This window comes from Pristiophorus japonicus, chromosome 10, assembly GCF_044704955.1.
Source record: "Pristiophorus japonicus isolate sPriJap1 chromosome 10, sPriJap1.hap1, whole genome shotgun sequence".
Taxonomy (NCBI): domain Eukaryota; kingdom Metazoa; phylum Chordata; class Chondrichthyes; family Pristiophoridae; genus Pristiophorus; species Pristiophorus japonicus.
In genome coordinates, this window is record NC_091986.1 from 28,114,312 (window position 1) to 28,133,621 (window position 19,310).

Genomic DNA, 19,310 nt, shown 5'->3' on the forward strand with positions numbered 1-19,310 from the left:
GGCAAAAGAACCAAAGGCGACGTTAGAAAAAACCTTTTTACGCAGCGAGTGGTTTGCACTGCCTGAAAGGGTGGTGGAGCCAGACTCAATCTTACCTTTCAAAAGGGAGTTGGATAAGTACCTGAAGAAAAATAAATTGCAGGACTACGGGGAAAGGGCAGGGGAGTGGGACTAGCCAAGAGTCAGCACAGGCTCGACTGGCTGAATGGCCTTTTTCCATGCTGTAACCATTCTATGATTCTATGATAATAATTCGCCGAGATTTGTTTGCTTTCCCCCATTTCCTGAACAATTATGTGCACTAGCCACCAAGAAAAAATCTCCAAGATAAAGTTAAAGTAATTATCCAAATGTATTCCTTGAAGTCGAATGCAATGCAATTTCCATAATCATTTAATTCTATGAAAATTAAATAGGAAAAGTTAATTAATATTACAGCAAATGTGTCTTAATGCCACAACTGCAAGACAAACTTCATGCTACTTGTGAGGAACACAACGGAGCAATGAAGATGGGAGAAAGGGTAACTACATAGGGTGACTACATAGTGACTACATAGGGTGACTACATAGTGACTACATAGGGTGACTACATAGGGTGACTACATAGTGACTACATAGGGTGACTACATAGGGTGACTACATAGTGACTACATAGGGTGACTACATAGGGTGACTACATAGTGACTACATAGGGTGACTACATAGTGACTACATAGTGACTACATAGGGTGACTACATAGTGACTACATAGGGTGACTACATAATCTATCCTTTTAATTTGGAATCACTTAATTTGAGTCATCTGTTAATTCAATTTCAATACCTCTTCTACTATTTTCGATTGCTTAATCTGTATTACTGGATAATTCAAATTTTGTTCCAGCGCTAAAATGGCTTTGAATTAACAGTGAACTGCATTGTTCAGCAGAGTTAGGTATTTTCTTGCATTTAAAAAAAATTAATTCATGGGATGTGGGCATCACTGGCAAAGCCAGCATTTACTGCCCATCCCTAACTGCCCTTGAGAAGGTGATGGTGAGCCGTCTTCTTGAACCGCTGCAGTCCGTGTGATGAAGGTACTCCCACAGTGCTGTTAGGGAGGGCGTTCCAGGATTTTGACCCAGCGACGGTGAAGGAACGGCAATATATTTCCAAGTCAGGAATGGAGTGTGATTTAGAGGGGAACTTGCAAATTCCCATTCGCCCGCTGCCCTTGTCCTTCTCGGTGGTAGAGGTCGTGCGTTTGGGAGGTGCTGCCGAAGAAGCCTTGACGAGTTACTGCAGTGGCAAAATGGTTTTAAATTGTGATAGAGAATTAATACCATCCCCAACCCCCACCCCGAATATTCTAACAATTGTGCTTGTGTCATTTACAGTCGAGTAAACGTTTGATTTTCCAGGTTTCTGGGGCGCATGATAAATTAGCAATCCATACTTTTCTGCTGTATAAGACCAGAAAATACACCTTTGTGATTTAACAGAAACTAAATAGAAACAGAAATACAGTGAAAGGAGAAAGATACTGACAGTGAGAGAGGCTGAAAGAAGAGGGGAGAAACAACAAGGGAAGAAATTGAAGAAAGGAAGAAAAATGAAGGTGGGGGAGGGGAACAAAATGAAAAATGTAAACAAAAAGGAGCAATGAACATAAATGCCAAAAAAGGATCACTAAGTAAAATAATTAAGACTACAAGAGTTTAAAAGGACAGATTTTAACATGATAAATGATTATTCAATAAGATGTTTCCATTACTGAGTTTGTCACCAATTAGTATTAGATATAATAGTTGGATGTATTCCTGCAGTGTTGAATGCATGTCATCTAGGGAGATGAAATTCTTCCTGTTAATTCTACTGAAAACGAGTACAAACCCATTCCAATATTGGCTCCAAAGAGATACATGGCAGTGTGCCAGAAACGCAGAGATGACTCTGCTCTTCACACCATCCTGTGGTGAAGTCTTTGCCCATGGTTGGGATTAGAAACTCAGCATGCAAGGGGCTCACTCGTGCAAACCCTTATTGCGACACTAAATGGCCACCCCACCGCCTTAGAAATCCTAAGTTTAAACACAACCGTGCTGCTCAGTTAGGAACAATGCTGACATGTAGTTTATAACATCTAAAAATAAGGTTCTTTACTAAATGTACAGTTCCAGGTCATCAGGTGGCAAAGGAAGAAGATTGAAAATCCACAATGCTGCTGTATTTAGCAATCTCCTTGATGACTGGTAGGCGGGGCTATGTGTTGATTGCATCAGTAAAACCCACCAGTCCGTTACTTCAGACTCCTGCTCAGCAGCAATGGTCTACTATGGCGGAGCATGTGGTCTATTTTTGGTTTAGCTTTGGAGGTATTTGTGCAAGTGAATCTGAAGATTTCCCCCAAGGCATTATATAAATAAAAGCCTCAGGTGAATGCAGAATGATGTTTTCCCTCTACATGTGTAACATTTTTTTTTAATTGGGGTTTAATGTAAACCAAATTGGAGTACTTAATTTCCTTTCCCAGGGACCTACAGTTGTTGCCTTATTATATGTCACATAACTACTTCAATGTCATAACAGCTTCTTCATGACATCAAAGAGTATCCCAAGGACCTTCATTGTTTCATGGTTTCAGCACACCTCAAAGAAATTAGAAAATCTTGGATTGCCTTCAGCTCATACATTTGATGTGAACACAATATACAGCGGGGAACAGTAACAGCCATTTCCACCTGACCTCTAGATTCTGACTCACCAAGTACCATTAAGGGAGCCATACCTTTATCTTATCTGTGCTGTACAATGGAAGCACAAATAAGATTCTGCGGTAGGAATAAAGGCGAGACTATCGGCCTGCATCGTATTGAGAAGGCAATGCATAACAATTAGATTACTTTCCATTTGTGCGTACCGTTTTACACTCGCACATTGTCCAATGGATTAGTCATTCACTGCCCTCCCATTTGCCCTTTTATTGTTCATTTAAATGTGCCACTTTTAACACTAGTTTATTAAACATAAATTCTGTGTAAATACCAATTGAAAACCTTCCTAAATCATCAGAAACTGTCCTGCCATTGTAAACACGCTTGTATTGTTTTCAGTTAACATGTTTGTTTGATTTACAGGGAGTATCCCCCATTTCACAGGGGCAGCAGTGGTTTTGATTGTTGCGTGTTGCAAATCGATGTAAAGAGTAGAATCCTGAAGCAGTTGATTAAATACCAGGAAACCGGCTGCCAGGGTATGAAGAAACACAAGCATAGTTTGAACTGGGAAGCTGAAGGCAGATTTGAAAATGTACCTGGTTATCATTGATTGCGGCAGTAGCCTTTACTCTTTCGGCTGGTTGTCCTGATTCATTGAATATTTGTCTGTGGCGCGCTATCCTCATTAGCTCCAAAGAGTTCGAAAAGTCATATTGCTGGGTCCCTGGATGTGTGCGTCATGGCAGTGTTCATTATAGAGTAGCAGTGCTGTATTATAAATGAGTTGTCATGCTCCTTAGTGACTATTCCAGCTGCCTATGTATCTGGAACAGGAACGGAGGAATTTACTTCATTCATGTTTGCTTTCAGAATTATTTGGTGTGTGAATTGTTTTTATGCTTAAAGTGGAGGATTTTTCCCAGGTATCCAGTGTCGGCATTGAGCACTAGAAGGTTAAGTACAGCAAAGTAAGCTGCAGAGTGAACTTTCTCAGCCCCACCACAGAGTAGTACCCTTACTGCACCACAGTGACGTTATTTGTTTGCCACAGCAGCCAACATGCAGTTGCGAATTGAGTGTCAGTTTGTGCCATGTTCTAGACTGTTTCCTTTATTATAGGCCCACGTTCACTAAAAGCTGGATGGAGACAGCCCAAGCTCATTGGACAGCGGAATGTTTCCCCTAACAGATATATGAGACTTTGGGGGAGAAATTCAGGACGTTTGCACCTCCCATTTTCCCGGGGACGCTAACGGGGCGCAAATGACTTTTCGCATGGGTGAGGCGCCGCCAATGACTCCGGCTAAATTTCGCGGGAGGTTAGCGGCGGTGGCAACCGATAGCGCCCTGCTGCGCCGGGAATGACAACGTCATCACTATGCACAGCGACCCGTTTTCACCCCGGAGCAAAAATTTGGTAACGCCCCTTGAAGCTGCACTGGCTGATACCAGCAACAGCTTTAAGGAATGCATACCGGACTGTAGGCTGCTCGTGGGCATTAGTTCAAGAGGAGGTGGCGCTTTAAAATAAGATCAGCCAACTTACCGGTGGTGGCCCGTTGCATGGTGGATCGCGGGATCCGTGCCACAGGACCCCACTCCCTGGTGGTCCAGGTAGGGACCCGCAGAATCGGCAGCTTGGCCCTCCCCTTCAATTAATGGGAGGTTGCGCCCCTCTCAGCTTCCTTCCGCCCCGCTCCCCCCCCCACAACTGAGCAAGGGGAGTGCGTTATTTTGCGCTCCACTTGCTCTTGGTGGGATGTAGGGGTAACCTGAATTTAGGTCACCTGGCGCAGGAAATCCCGCCTTGCGGCTGTTACTGCCCCCAAACAAGCCACTGTGCAAGCCCTTATATCTATTGGTATGGCGAAGACCCAGATATGAAAGGCCGAACACTAACCCTGTTTCATTTAGGGCAATCTTATTGCTTTGAAATTGTTCTAATGGGAGCTTTCTTCACTGCCCGTGGCGTTGTGGTGTCGTTCTTTTCCTGCCCTCAGTGTCACACATCTTTTCTTACACCAACTGCTTGCACAGGGGTTTTGAAAGAGTTTTTAGCAGCTTCGTACAGCAGCATGGGTTAACCCAGCCTCCACTTCTCTGCATCTGGGAAATGCATCTTTTGTGCATCAGCACCAATTGCTGCTGATCTGACTGAGATAGGGAATTCGAAGATGGGTCAGGTAAAGAGCAGACTAGGTTTCTTACATTATAACATCAAGTGCAATTGTTGTCAATCATTCTGCTAAGCAACTCTGCCCCACACTGGAGAGAACACTGGGGAGATTACTGCTCAGATAAAATCTGATAAACTCTTCAAAAATAAATCACTTTCTGTTAGAATGATGGATTTTAGTTTGAACTCTTGACCCTTCAGGGCCAGGAGCTGATTTAGCTTAATTATTAAATTTATGGCTTCGTGGTTACAAAGTCCATTCTCTAAATAAGCCAGCTGAAGATTGCAAAAGCTGATGTGAGTGACACAGACTCATTGGCACTGATCAAAGCATGTCCTACACTGTGTTAGTGTCACAGGGTTACTTAAACCACTAGCCTTACTCGGCCGCCCGTGCCCTAACTCACACCAAGTCCCGCTCACCTATCACCCCTGTGCTCGCTGACCTACATTGGCTTCTGGTTAAGCAACGCCTCGATTTCAAAATTCTCATCCCTATTTTCAAATGCCCCCATGGCCTCGCCTCTCCCTTTTTCTGTAATCTTCTACAGCTCCACAACCCCCCGAGATGTCTGCGCTCCTCTAATTCTGCCCTCTTGTGCATCCCTGATTATAATCGCTCAACCATTGGTGGCCGTGCCTTCTGGTTGCCTCGGCCCCAAGCTCTGGAACTCCCTACCTAAACCTCTCCGCCCCTCTACCTCTCTTTCCTCCTTCAAGATGCTCCTTAAAACCTACCTCTTTGACCAAGCTTTTGATCGCCTGCGCTAATTCCTACCTTTGTGGCTTGGTGTCAAATTTTTTATCTCATTATACTCCTATGAAGCGACTTGGGACATAAGAACATAAGAAATAGGAGCAGGAGTAGGCTATTTGGCCCCTCGGGCCTGCTCCGCCATTTAATAAGATCATGACTGATCTGATCATGGAATCAGCTCCACTTCCCTGCCTGTTCCCCATAACCCTTTAATCCCTTATCGCTTAAAAATCTGTCTATCTCCGCCTTAATTATGTTCAATGACCCAACCTCCACAGATCTCTGGGGAGAATTTCACAGATTTACAACCCTCTGAGAGAAGAAATTTCTCCTCATCTCAGTTTTGAATGGGCGACCCCTTATTCTGAAACTATACCCCCTACGTTAGCGGTGCTATATAAATACAAGTTGTTGTTGTTGTAGCATCACATATCAGAAATTCAGGGGGCAAATGATTTTCCAACCATTTAAATTCGCCACCGCTGGCATTGCAAAGTAGGAAAATTAATCTTTATGTTTCCATTACCAACAGTAACCACTCTGATGGTGTCTCTGAGCAAGACTCCTAAAACGTAGACATGTCTGATGTGGATTCATGCCCTATGAGAGGCAAATTGAGACTGTCTAAACTCATTGTTGTTCATTGTGTAAATCCCACTAAGGAGAATTTGAACTGCAGGATATAGTAGGCGAGAATTTCCCGAACCTGTACCCTGGCACAAAGGGTCATGCCTGGAGAATAGCGTAAAATCGGACAGGTTTCTTTGTAGGCGTGCGCACTGACCCACCCAATGTTCCAATATTTTCTGTATCCAGCTGTTCCAGTGCCAGAATTTGGTGGCTTTAAGGAGTCGGCTCTTCTTACCGACAAAATCCCTGCCCACTCCAGGGGATCGCAAATTTATGTCACAGCTTTTATGAAGCAAGCTCCTTTGAGCCATTCAGTCTGCCTGCAAAATTCCATGCACAGACTAAGGTAGGGCGGTGGTTTTACAGAGCAGGCTGAATTTGGCATCGAGTTACTACAATGCTCCCTAGTCAAGTCTAATGCCTTTATGTAGAACGGTGTTCCTGAGTCTGACTTCCAACAATACCCACCTGCTCGAGTCATTGAGTACTGAAACTCTCCTTTGGTCAAAAGGTCAAGAATTAGGGCTAATAAATTGCTGGGTAACTGATGACTGACTCTTTGCTATTATCGAAATATTTTTCCATATCTGAGGCATATGTTGACTGCCTTTGAGCATCATTTAGTACCCTACAGATTTGGAACCACTACATTCAAATGTCAAACATCATTGGTGTTTTTGAATGAAAGTATGTGATGATTCAAGAATCCCTCATTCCACTTTCAACCACCATATAGTTTTCTAAGCAACTAGCTGACTCAAAAATTCCACAGCTTTTGAAAAATAGACAGGCATACATTTTTAAAATATTACTGGGCAAGTAAAGTATAATATTTGAACAGAAGTTCTTGTTGGTTGAGAAGTTTGTACATAAGAACATAAGAAATAGGAGCAGGAGTATGCTATTCGGCCTTTCGAGCCTGCTCCGCCATTCAATAACATCATGGCTGCTCTTCTACCTCAACTTCACCTTCCCGCATTATCCCCATATCCCTTGATTCCCTTAGATCCAAAAATCTATAATAGAAACATAGAAAATAGGTGCAGGAGTGGGCCATTCGGCCCTTCGAGCCTGCACCACCATTCAATATGATCATGGCTGACCATGCAACTTCAGTACCCCATTCCTGCTTTCTCTCCATACCCCTTGATCCCTTTAGCCGTAAGGGCCACATCTAACTCCCTTTTGAATATACCTAATGAATTGGCCTCAACAACTTTCTGCGGTAGAGAATTCCACAGGTTCACAATTCGCTGACTGAAGAAGTTTCTTCTCATCTCGGTCCTAAATGGCTTACCCCTTATCCTTAGACTGTGACCCCTGGTTCTGGACTTCGCCAACATCGGGAACATTCTTCCTGCATCTAACCTGTCTCACCCCGTCAGAATTTTATATGTTTCTATGAGATCCTCTCTCATTCTTCTAAATTCCAGTGAATATAAGCCTAGTCGATCCAGTCTTTCTTCATATGTCAGTCCTGCCATCCTGGGATTCAGTCTGGTGAACCTTCGCTGCACTCCCTCAATAGCAAGAATGTTCTTCCTCAGATTAGGAGACCAAAACTGCACACAATACTCAAGTTGTGGTCTCACCAAGGCCCTGTACAACTGCAGTAAGACCTCCTTGCTCCTATATTCAAATCCCCTCGCTATGAAGGCCAGCATGCCATTTGCTTTCTTTACTGTACCTGCATGCCCACCTTCAATGACTGATGTACCAAGACACCCGATCTCTGCCTCATATGTACTTAACAACTCAGCATCCACAGTCCCAGGTCACTAAAAATTGCTCACAATTGCATGACATTGTATTTTCTATTCCAATCACAAGCTATTTTTGCATCAAGAAAGAAGGACTTGCATTTATATAGCGCTTTCACGACTACCGGATATTTCAAAGCTTTTTACAGCCAATTAAGTACTTTTGGAGTAGAAACGCAGCAGCCAATTTGCACACAGCAAACTCTCACAAACAGCAATGTGATAATGACCAGATAATCTGTTTTTGCTATGTTGATTGAGGGATAAATATTGGCCAGGACACCGGGGAGAATTCCCCTGCTCTTCTTCAAAATAGTGCCATGGGATCTTCTCTGTCCACTGAGAGAGCCGTCGAGGCCTTGGTTTAAGACAGCAGCTCCAACAGTGCAGATCTCCCTCAGCGCTGCCCTGGAGTGTCAGCTGAGATTTATGTGCTCAAGTCCGTGAAGTGGGACTTGAACCCACAACCTTCTGACTCAGAGGTGAGTGTGCTACCCACTGAGCCACAGCTGACAAGGTTAAATATGCTATATAAATTCAAGTTGTTCTTGTAGTTATAGATAGATACCAAAATTAAAAAACATATACCCTTGTAGAATTGTTATGCATTTTATATCATATACCCTAAAGAGTTAGTAAATCAGTTTTAGCTCATTATCGTTACAAGCACGACAACTGCACTTATCTCAATAAAATCTAAAATTAAGTTCAATTTGTGAAGACTGCATTGTGCATTGCTCAAGTGTGAACCAAGATAGCCTCAAGTGTGATTAAAAACACTGCACTTCATTGTAAAGCTCTGATACATGGTGATCCCATGTCATTTTCTCCAATGGAGGAATCGTAAAACACTATAAGAAGATGTGTTAGATACATGCCTGTATTGTTGTTCCCATTGTCAATATTGTAATAATGGTTCATGTATCTTAAATTTATTTTTATCCTCCAATTTTCCCTTCTATCTGTCCTGGGTTTATTGTCCCATGGAGGGTGCATTCTGCATTGCTCAAGTGTGAGCCTGGATAGTATCCAAGATTAATTCGCTCAATGTTCTCACACAGTATTCACATACATAGGGGTAGTTCTTGACTTTCTGCGATGGTGTAAAGGGGGTGATAATGAGTCAGCAGCCCATTTTGCATCTCCCGATTTTATTTCCATTGACTTCAACAGAAGTAAACATTGGGGGAGCTGTAAAATGGACTGCTGATTTGCTATCACCCGTTTTACACTACCATACAAAGTCAAAATCTATCTCACGGTCTCTAATTTATGCTAATTCAGCATAGTTCACAAATTGAACAATTAACATAATTTTAGATATTATTGAGATAAGTGCAGTTGTCGTGTCTGCAATGATAATGAGCCAGAACTGATTTACTAACTATTTAGGGTAGATGATATAGAATGCATAACAATTCTACAAGGGTATATTTATTTTAATTTGGTATCTACCTACAACCACAAAAACAACTTGCATTTATGTAGTGTGTTTAACATAGTAAAATGTCCCAAGGCGCTTCACACGAGTGTTATCAAACAAAATTTAACACTGAGCCACATAAGGAGATATTAGGGCAAGTGGTCAAAGAGGTAGGTTTTAAGGAGCGACTTAAAGGAGGGGACAGAGTTAGAGAAGTGGTGATTTTTTGGGAGGGAATTCTAGAACTAGGCAGCTGAAGGCATGGCCATCAGTGGCGGAGCGATTAAAATCTGGAATGTACAAGAAGCCAGAATTGGACGAACGCAGAGATCTCGGAGGCTTGTAGGGCTGGAGGAAGTTACAGAGAAGCATGTGTTTTTCCTGAAAACTGTAAGACTAGATGAGTTGATTGAGCCCGGGGAGATGCAACTTTTTCATGCAATTATTCAGCGGAGACTGGGTGATGTATTGGGTTAGTACATTATCCTTTCACCCCTGGGATGCAAGCTCCAATCCAATCCAGCCTGATGTGATTAAAGGCTGTAGAGGGAGAGGAAACATTGGAGCGTGTGTCACTCAGTGCCTCTCTTGCCCTACTGTATTCCTGGACAGAGATTATGTTATTGTACAGGCTTGGACTAATAATTCAGAGAACATGAGTTCAACTCTCACCGTGGCAGTTTGAGAATTTGAATTCAGAAAAAAATCTGGAAATAAAAAGCTGGTATCAGTAAAAGTGATTTCAGATTGTCGTAAGGACCCAACTGGTTGACTAATGTCCTATAGGGAAGGAATCCTGTTGGCCTTACCAGGCCTGATTTATATGTGACTTTAATTCCACACCACTGTAGCTGACGCTTAACCACCCTCTGAACTGGCCTAACAAGCTACTCAGTTGTATCAAACTCAGGGCAACTCGGTGTGGGCAATAAATGCCAGCCTTGTCAGCGACGTCCAAATCCTGAAAACACGTTTTTTAAGCGTGAGACCTAATGAGATGAGATAGCATGAGAGGTCAGCGGTAATGCAGAATGGAAACAAAAGCGAGTGTGACTATGCCCCAAAGCTCTGCCCGAAAGCTCCGTACGTTTGTGCCTACATTTCCCGACATGGTAAGTTCTTGGTCATGGCTGTATTATCGGGTGTGTATGTAGGAGTATTCTCCCAATGGGTGAAATTGTTCCTCACGTGGGGGCTAAGGCACTTTCAGTGGTACATATGTATGAATGGTGTTTATTTATCATTGGTGTGCAAGTTTGCTGTTGTCCACATTCATGCATGGTCCATTCACAGCTAGCAGTAACACAAGCTATCCAACAGCATTACATGAAACTGTTCCAGTTTTTATCCAACAGAAACTGGTCCAATTTTTTTTAATTCAAAAATCACGAAATACACAGCAGGTCTGTCAGCATCAATGAGGAGAGCAGGCAAGTTAATGTTTTGGATATAGACTATTCTTTAGAAGTGCTCTCAATGTGGGCACTAAGACACTTTTGGCGATCAGTATGTATAAGCATGAGTTCTGATGAAGGGTATATGTGTAAAACATTGATAGGTCTATTCTCTTTTCAGACGCTGACAGATTTCCAGCATTTGGACACTTCATTTTTAGAAGTATGGCTTAATACTCCAAGATAGTATGCCGACCTAAACTTACCAAGAAGACATGCTTCAGAGAAAGAACTAAAAGTTCTTATCAGAGAGTTTATAAATAAGAAGTCAGAGATGATTGGGGGGAGGGGACTGAAACAGGGCATGGAGTTGACGGAGTGGTCGCAGTGACTGCCTGAGGCCAGCAGTGGGAGATACAAACCATTTTCAGGTTCAGGCCTCATCGTGCCCCAACTGGGTGGTCCGAGGCGCACCTGGAATTGGGCCTGAGGCCTCATTTTAATAATTTGGGCGAGCTGTCGGCACTTATCCTGCCTTCAGAGGCAACTCACCCATTGTCAGTGGCAGCAGCCCCAAGTTAATTCCTAGGAGGTAGGGGTTGGGGTGGGGGGGGGGGTGGTTGGTGGGTGATGCGGGGTGTGGGGTGGGGGTGAGGGGGGGGTTTGGGTGGGGGGGATGGGGGATGGGATGGGGAGGGTGGTGGGATGGGTGGGTATGGTGGTGGGGGGAGATGGTGTGGTGGTGGGGGGGTGAAATTGGGAGGGTGGTGGGGGTGGAATGGTGGTGGGATGGGGGGAGGAGGGGGGTGGGGGTGGGGGTGGATTGTGGGGGTGTATGATGGTAGGGTGGGGGGTGGAGGTGTGGGGTGTGGGGAGGATTGTGGTGGGTGGAGGGGTGGGGGGGGTTGGTGGGGGGGGGGGATGTTGGAGGAGGAGGGGGCTCAGGCTGCAGTGACCACTGAAAAATGTTGATGCTCCACTCATTGCCGACCAATTTAGCCCTGGAGTCCTCATTTACATATGAGGGGCTGAATGCCCATGTCAAGTGGACACCACGGGCGCCTGGCCACTGCCTATGTCAATATGGTGGTACCCAAACCCCTGGCACGGATGGGGCACAGCATGTTGCTTTGCGAAATAGGTCCTCATTGCTCCTGTTGTATGCCCGTAAAATAGCCGCAGTGAGGTTCCAATTGCTACCCCAACGGTTTTTAATTTTTGCTTTTTTACCAGCTTTCTGCTGCTGCAAAAGTGAAGTCTTCTCATCGCAATTTCAATATTGTTTTTTTTTGGACTTCAACATTGGGACCAATTGTATCTGCACAGTGTGAAGTTCAACTGCATGACCTCCAACCTTGGTGACCTTACATTAATCAAGCAGTAAAGATTTCAATTTTTAATTTGGTCCCCCATGTTTGTTTCTGTGGAAGTATTTTTGTTTAATAGTAATTGCTGATTTCTCCTTACACTTTCAAACGTATAAGCATCCGGCCAGCCCTTAGTAACATGATTCTCTGCACTGAAAAATGTCCATTTCTTTTACTCATGTTTTGGTGGGCACTGTGTTTTGTTTTTAAACTGTTTCACAATATGTAAGTGTTCCCGCATTCAACTTTCCTAACCTGTGACCTACTCAACTCTTCACAGCCTCAACAGCCCCAGTGCTCTTCCATTGTACCTCTCAGATTCTCGCAAACTTTCTTCCCTTCCACTGCGGGATGTGTTTGATTTTGCTCGAAACCTTATGCAGGGGAAATGTTCACAAGTGCAAACACACCACGTTGTGACAATTGGTGACATTCTTACCCTGTGGTGTGTACAGGAAAATAGTGAACATTTTATGGGGGAAAATCTAGGGGGAAACTGCTGAAATGGAGGGTCATGGAAGGGAGAGAAGTATTTAGTTAAAGGCAGGGTGATCATATAATTCATGGGCTAGAAGGGTATTCAGGTAGTAGGTGAACGGATTTCTGCTCTTCTGTGATATTGAGTAGCAAAAATCGTGTTCAAAACAAGCACAAAGGTAATCATGACTGGATGAAGTAAATAAAAGATAATGGACTGTGGAAGGTCAGCAGAATCAAAGCAAACTTGACTTTGATGATATAATCCCTTAAGTGATGCACCTCAATCAATAAATAAATGCAAAACCTTAAGCCATGGCCCTATTTTTCTCGGGACCGTTTTAATGATGCATTTGTTGAGTCGTGAAATATTTGATGTGAAATCAGCTGTAATAGGGAGGTGAGAAAAAAACATCACCACAAGCTTGTAATTTTTTTTCTAACAGTTCATTAATTATGCATTTCTCAAATCTCCTCCCCGCTCTGAACTGTTCCATTTCTGCATGGCATGGACATTTTTATGTGAGGCAGCTGTTTTCCCTTTGAGCAATGCGTCCTCAAGGGGGGCTCAGTTCCATCCGTTCATCCTTCAATGTCTGTCAGTACTGTAGCCTGAGGCATTTGCACTGCTTGTGTCCCTGGCTGGATTCCGAAAGGGAGCTTGCATTTCAAACAAAGCAGGAGGAGGCCATGGTTCTCTTGGGTCTCCGAGCAGGAGGCACAGCGCACGAGGACCCCCACAACACCCAAGTCAGCCCATTGACACTCTGGCCGAGATGGCAGAGTAAACCGCAGCGATGCCTGATGCCCTGGGATGCAGCATAAGTGTTGGGATAGTTCAAGTCATGTGATTGCAATAACTAGTGTTCATTTTTGACATTTCAGCTGGCGATGTGGGTGAGCAGGGAGGGAGAATGCAAAATGGCCCTCTGACATATGACTCTTTTCTACTTCCTCTGCAGTGCTCGAACAGCAAAGACGCCTTTGAGAACATAATGTTAATGCTTGACGGGATGCCGGCAGCAAGAGTCAAACCAGAACTTCTGGAATCTGAACGAGGGGTAAGCCGAGGTTTCCAGACAATTCCCTTTTCCCCCGATAGCAGTAATTATTTCCAGACCTTTCCGTGGCCAGTCTCCTCACAGCCTGAACCACAGAGTTCACATCTATCTCCACCCCTCCCCCGCTCCTGATGATGTGTAGTCTGACGTACAGTGAAGAACGTACAGCGAGGCCAATATGATATCACCACACTCTAAAGTTGAGAAAATGTGTTAGTGGAGTACATTTGAACCAATATGAAGTACAGATTTTTTTTTTAAGATTATCATATTATAAACATCTCCACCAGCCTCGCCCTATAATTAACAAGTTAAATTAGGCTAGAAATTCCCCAGCTTGCCGTTATTTGATAAATAACGGCAAAATAGTGAATAAATAAGAATAAAAATGTCACCATTTTTTAAGGGGATAAATTTGGCCACAAAATACGCCTGTTCTTAAAAAACGGCGTTTCACGATGATTCCCGTTAAAAACCGCAATGTCGCCAACTTTAGCCCGAGGCTTATCAACACAAAAAATTCAGGCCCTGGGAGGGGAGAAAACACCCCAAAAAATTGCAAAAGACCACAAAATCAAAAATCACAAAACATTTACAAGACTCTTAACTAAGTAATTGCTGCAAAAGAATTAAAAAATAAAAACATTAACTTACCTTTTTTGCAGGTCGTCCTACTTACCGACATTTCTGAGGCTGCAATGCCTGCTTTTCTCGCGCGTTTCTTTTTCTAAAAACGGGTTCGCCGAATGGCCAAACTTAGGCGTTGCGGGTTTTTCTAGCATTGCTCCAGGCGATCCGCTTTTTGGCGATATTTTGAAACCGCCATTCTTAAGGTTTGGGGAATTTGGTGCACTTCAGTTTAAGAACAAAAAAGCACTTTTGACGCGAGTAAATCGCGTTAAAACGTGCGTTAGGCTGGGGAAAATCTAACCCAATTTATATCTAAAAGTCTTGCATCTAACTCACATGACAGTATCACACTGAAAACACTTCTTTCACACTTGTACCAAATTTATGAATATGTGTTCATAAAACAAAACAAATCATAACCAAACAAATCAAGAAGCTACAATGAACAAACGGCGTTTTTTGTTTGATAAAAGAGACTGTAAACCAGTAATTTCCTGCTGTTTTTTTCTAACATGGAGCTAGCAATTTATAAACAGCTGCCAGTCTGCAAACTTACCTCAGCCACAGCAATTAGCTTTTTATTCACTCCACCATTGACGGCCATGCCTTCAGCTTCCTGGGCCCTAGCTCTGGAATTTCCTCCCTAAACCTCTCAGCCTTGCTACCTCTCTCTCCTCCTTTAAAACGCTCCTTAAAACCTACCTCTTTGACCAAGCCTGTCCTACTATCTCGTTATCTGGCTCTGTGTCAAATCTTGATTGATAATCGCCCCAGTGAAGCACCTTGGGATGTTTTACTACATTTAAGGTGCTATATAAATGTAAGTTACTGTTTTTGTTGTTGATGTGTTTATTAATGGTATTTAAAGGGACAGGCCATTCTAAACACTGCCCATCTTAGCAGCAGATTATTATATTGTGTGTTACATAGTGTAACGCTGCTGGTATTATAAAACAGCATATCCCCTGGCACAGTACAAGCAATGCCACAGAAAATCCACTGGTAATATTTACTCAGCCAACAGTATTCTATTAGCATGCAAAGGTATGTATGTTAACATTCACAGGGCTTTGTCAAATAAGCAAGACATTTAAAGTGACTACACCAGGAATTGATGGGCTAATTAAAGATCCACATGCTGGGTTTAAATCAGCATCTTAGTGCAAGTCATATTAAAGGGGCTACTGGCATGGTTTAGTGTTGATAGCTTGAAGTGGAACAGTGCAGGACACCGCCTAAGGTGCTGTCGTAGAATGTGACAATATTGAGGAGCAAGAATGGAAAAGATTATGAGGGAGAAATTGGCCTGGTTTGCACCTCCCGTTAGCGCCTGCGGAAGGCGGTAACGGGGCGTTAAGGGGTTACCGACCGGGCGCGGCAAAATCACTGACGCCTGCGAACCTCCCTGGCAGTTTTGCACTGGCTCTAATACTTACCGCCTCACTCTTTTGCGGCCCGTAGATCGTGACGTCATCCAGTGCGCAGCATCCCGTTATCGCCCCGGATTTAATATTCGCTCCCGCCCCCTACAGCATCACCAGGTGTCAACAACGGCAGCTGCAGGAGGCGTTGCCACCTCGGCTGGCTGCTTGGGGAGCGATATTTAAAGGTAGTGGTGGTCAGGTAGGGCAAAATTTATTTATCTCCCTATTTTGGTGTCTCCTGAGTCCTTTTGCCCCCGTGCTTGCTCAGCCCTGCCATCTCTTACAGTGCTTGGGGCTACTATGCACTTGGCCCAGGTGCCGTGGCCCAACACAGACAGCATGAAAACTCATTCACCCCAGCATTGGCCCTTCACTTTAAGCGAGGGAAGGAGCCTATAAAGACGGCAGATTTGCACTGAACACTGCTCAGCGCTCTGCCACTGCCGCCCCTCTCACTCACTTTAGCGCTCTAAGGGAAGTGGTAGTGATTGATTTAGTGCTCCACTTCCCGCTTGGAGCGCCAAAGCGGAAGTTCCCGGCAGCAGAAGATCTTTTTCGCCCAGCAATACTTTTGGGCTCCCTGAAAAGTTGGGGCGCTACGCAATTTCTAGCCCTATGTTTACAACAACAGCTTACATTTATATAGCACCTTTAACGTAGTAAAGTATCCCAAGGCACTTCACAGGAGCGTTATCAAACAAAATTTGACACCGAGCCACAGAAGGGGTATATTAGGGCAGATGACCAAAAGCATGGTCAAAGAGATAGGTTTTAAGGTAGCGTTTTAAAGAAGGAGAGAGAGGCAGAGAGGTGGAGAGGTTTAGGGAGGGAATAACGAAGCCTAGGGCCTAGACATCTGAAGGTATGGCTACCAATGGTGGAGCGATGATAATCGGGGATGCACAAGAGGTCAGAATTGAGGGAGCGCAGCGATCTCGGAGGGTTGTGGAGCTGGAGGAGGTTACAGAGATAGGGAGGAGCGAGGCCATGGGAGGGATTTGAAAGCAAGGATGGGAATGTTAAAATCCAGATGCTGCTGATCCGGGAGCAAATGTAGGTCAACGAGCACAGGGGTAAATTAAATGATTAAATTAAAGTATAAATAAATGGAAACAAAAACTTTGCAGTGTTTATTTTATTAATATAGCAAGTCATGTTCTTGTACAGGCCCTGAATTGTTAAATCAATGGAAAGTGCAGACAACAGAATTCCATATGAAAGTAATAATATCACACAGCATGATTTTATCCCACTTGTGTTCAATATTTCACTATCATTTTGGGAGAGATGGGGCAGAAAGAAATGCAATTTGTTCTTTGGCCCAACCATGTATGTGGTTGCACTATTCTAATCTCACTGTAATAAATAGCTTGAATTTAAATAATTTGGATGTTTATTGCCACTTAAAAACGTTCCTAAATTATATACAGTGGCAATAAATATCACTGGTGACGGAACATTAAAGTGAAATGCCATGTGAATGGAAAGCACATGAGTCATTTACGTTAGCATTGATTTCCATTTCTGTCACATTTTCCTTCTGGCAAATAGAATCATAGAATAGTTACAGCACAGAAGGAGGCCATTCGACCTGTCGAGCTCATGCCATCTTTCTGCAAGAGCATGTCAGCCAGTCCCATTCCCCCGCCCTTTCCCTGTAGCTGTGCGAATGCTTTTCCTTCAGGTGCATATCCAATTCCCTTTTGAAAGCCACGATTGAGTCTGCCTCCACCACCCTTTCAGGCAGTGCGTTCCAGATGCATTCCAAGAAAAATGTTTTCTTTTATGTTCAGGAAATTCTTTTGTGTCATCCTTGTGTGAAAAAAATCAAACTGCTTTTTACAATAAAACATCGATTCTGCTTCCATTTTATGAATTACAGCAACACCTCTCTGTAACACTCCCTACCCTGCCATGATCGGTAGTAACACAACTCCTGACCAAATAGAAGCAATATTTAACAAATCAAAATGCAGGTGTGAAAGTGATCACATCTATGTGGGATTGTACATCCATTCATAAAAATAGAAGACAAATATGTACTCAAGTGACTGGATTCAGTTGTTTAAGCACTAATGTCTAATTGCTCTCCATTTAATAAGTCTTGCTCTTGTCTCGCATCTGCAGTGTCACTTCTTGCACAGATGTTGTACTTCAAAGTACTACATTCAAAATTGTCCGTGAAGCAAACAGATAATGATTGACATTTATAAAAACTACCTGTTACGTTAACCATGTTGATTGACTCAAATAATTGAACCAAGCAAATATAGATTTATGCACTAAACAGATATTACATAATTTATCAAAGTATTTACATAGTATTTACAGTACTGAAACAAGTTATTCGGGCCTTCAGTTCCATGCAGGTAGTAATGCTCCACGTGATTCTCCTCCCATCTTACTTCATCTAACCCTGTCAACAGATCTGCCTGTTCTTTTTTCCCCTCATGTGCTTCTCGAGCTTCCGCATCAATGTTATTTAAGAACTAGGAACAGGAGTAGGCCATTTGACCCCTCGAGCCTGCTCCACCATTTAATAAGATCATGGCTGATCTGATCATGGACTCAGCTCCATTTCCCTACCCGCTCCCCAAAACCCTTTATTCCCTTATCGCTCAAAATCCGCCTTAAATATATTCAATGACCCAGCCTCCACAGTTCTCTGGGGCAGAAAATTCCATAGATTTACAAACCTCTGAGAGAAGAAATTCCTTCTCACTGTTTTGATTGGGCGGCCCCTTATTCTGAGACTATGACCCCTAGTTTTAGTTTCCCCTCTGAGTGGAAATATCCTCTCTGCATCCACCTTGTCGAGCCCCATCATTATCTTATATGTTTCGATAAGATCACCTCTCATTCTTCTGAACTCCAATGAATATAGACCCAACATACTGAACCTATCTTCATAAGTCAATCCCCTCATCTCCGGAATCACCCTAGTGAACCTTCTCTGAACAGTCTCCAATGCAAGTATATCCTTCCTTCAACTGCTTTGCCTCAACTATTCATCTGGTAGCAAGTTCCACATTCTCACAACTCGCTGAATAAAGAGGTTTCTCCTGAATTCCTTACTGGATTTATTAGTGACTTATGGCCTCCAGTTTTAGACCCCCACAAGTGGAAACTTCTTGACTACATCTAACCTATCTAACCCCTATTAGACCACTATTAGATTAGCTTGCAGTCTTCTCATTTCTAGAGAAAAGAGACTCAGCCTGATAAGTCTTTCCTGATAGTTATAACCTCTCATTTCTGATATCATCCTTGTGAATCATTTTTGCACTTAGTGCCTCTATATTCTTTTTGTAGTATGGAGACCAGCACTGTGCACAGCAGTCTAAGTGTGGTCTAAGACTATTAATAAAAAGTTATTTGGCTTGTAGGGTCAAATGTATAAAGGACCTGTTGAGTCACTTTGGCTGAGAGTGATGGCTCGGGGAAACCCCATGAACTCTATAATTGATGGTTTTCACATAGGAACAGGCTTCCAATGGATTACAGACATTTCAT

At 43.3% G+C, this 19,310-nt stretch overlaps 1 protein-coding gene across 2 annotated transcripts in view; it reads left to right on the forward strand.

The window, feature by feature from the left end:
* klf12b (Kruppel like factor 12b) overlaps window positions 1-19,310 on the forward strand; it is a 245,514-nt gene that overhangs the window by 31,958 nt on the left and 194,246 nt on the right. For both annotated transcript variants that reach the window (XM_070891390.1, XM_070891391.1), the window contains exon 2: window positions 13,645-13,743. In XM_070891390.1, the coding sequence (XP_070747491.1) occupies window positions 13,678-13,743 (66 nt within the window). In that variant the 5' untranslated portion in view covers window positions 13,645-13,677. The remainder of the gene's footprint in view (window positions 1-13,644; window positions 13,744-19,310) is intronic.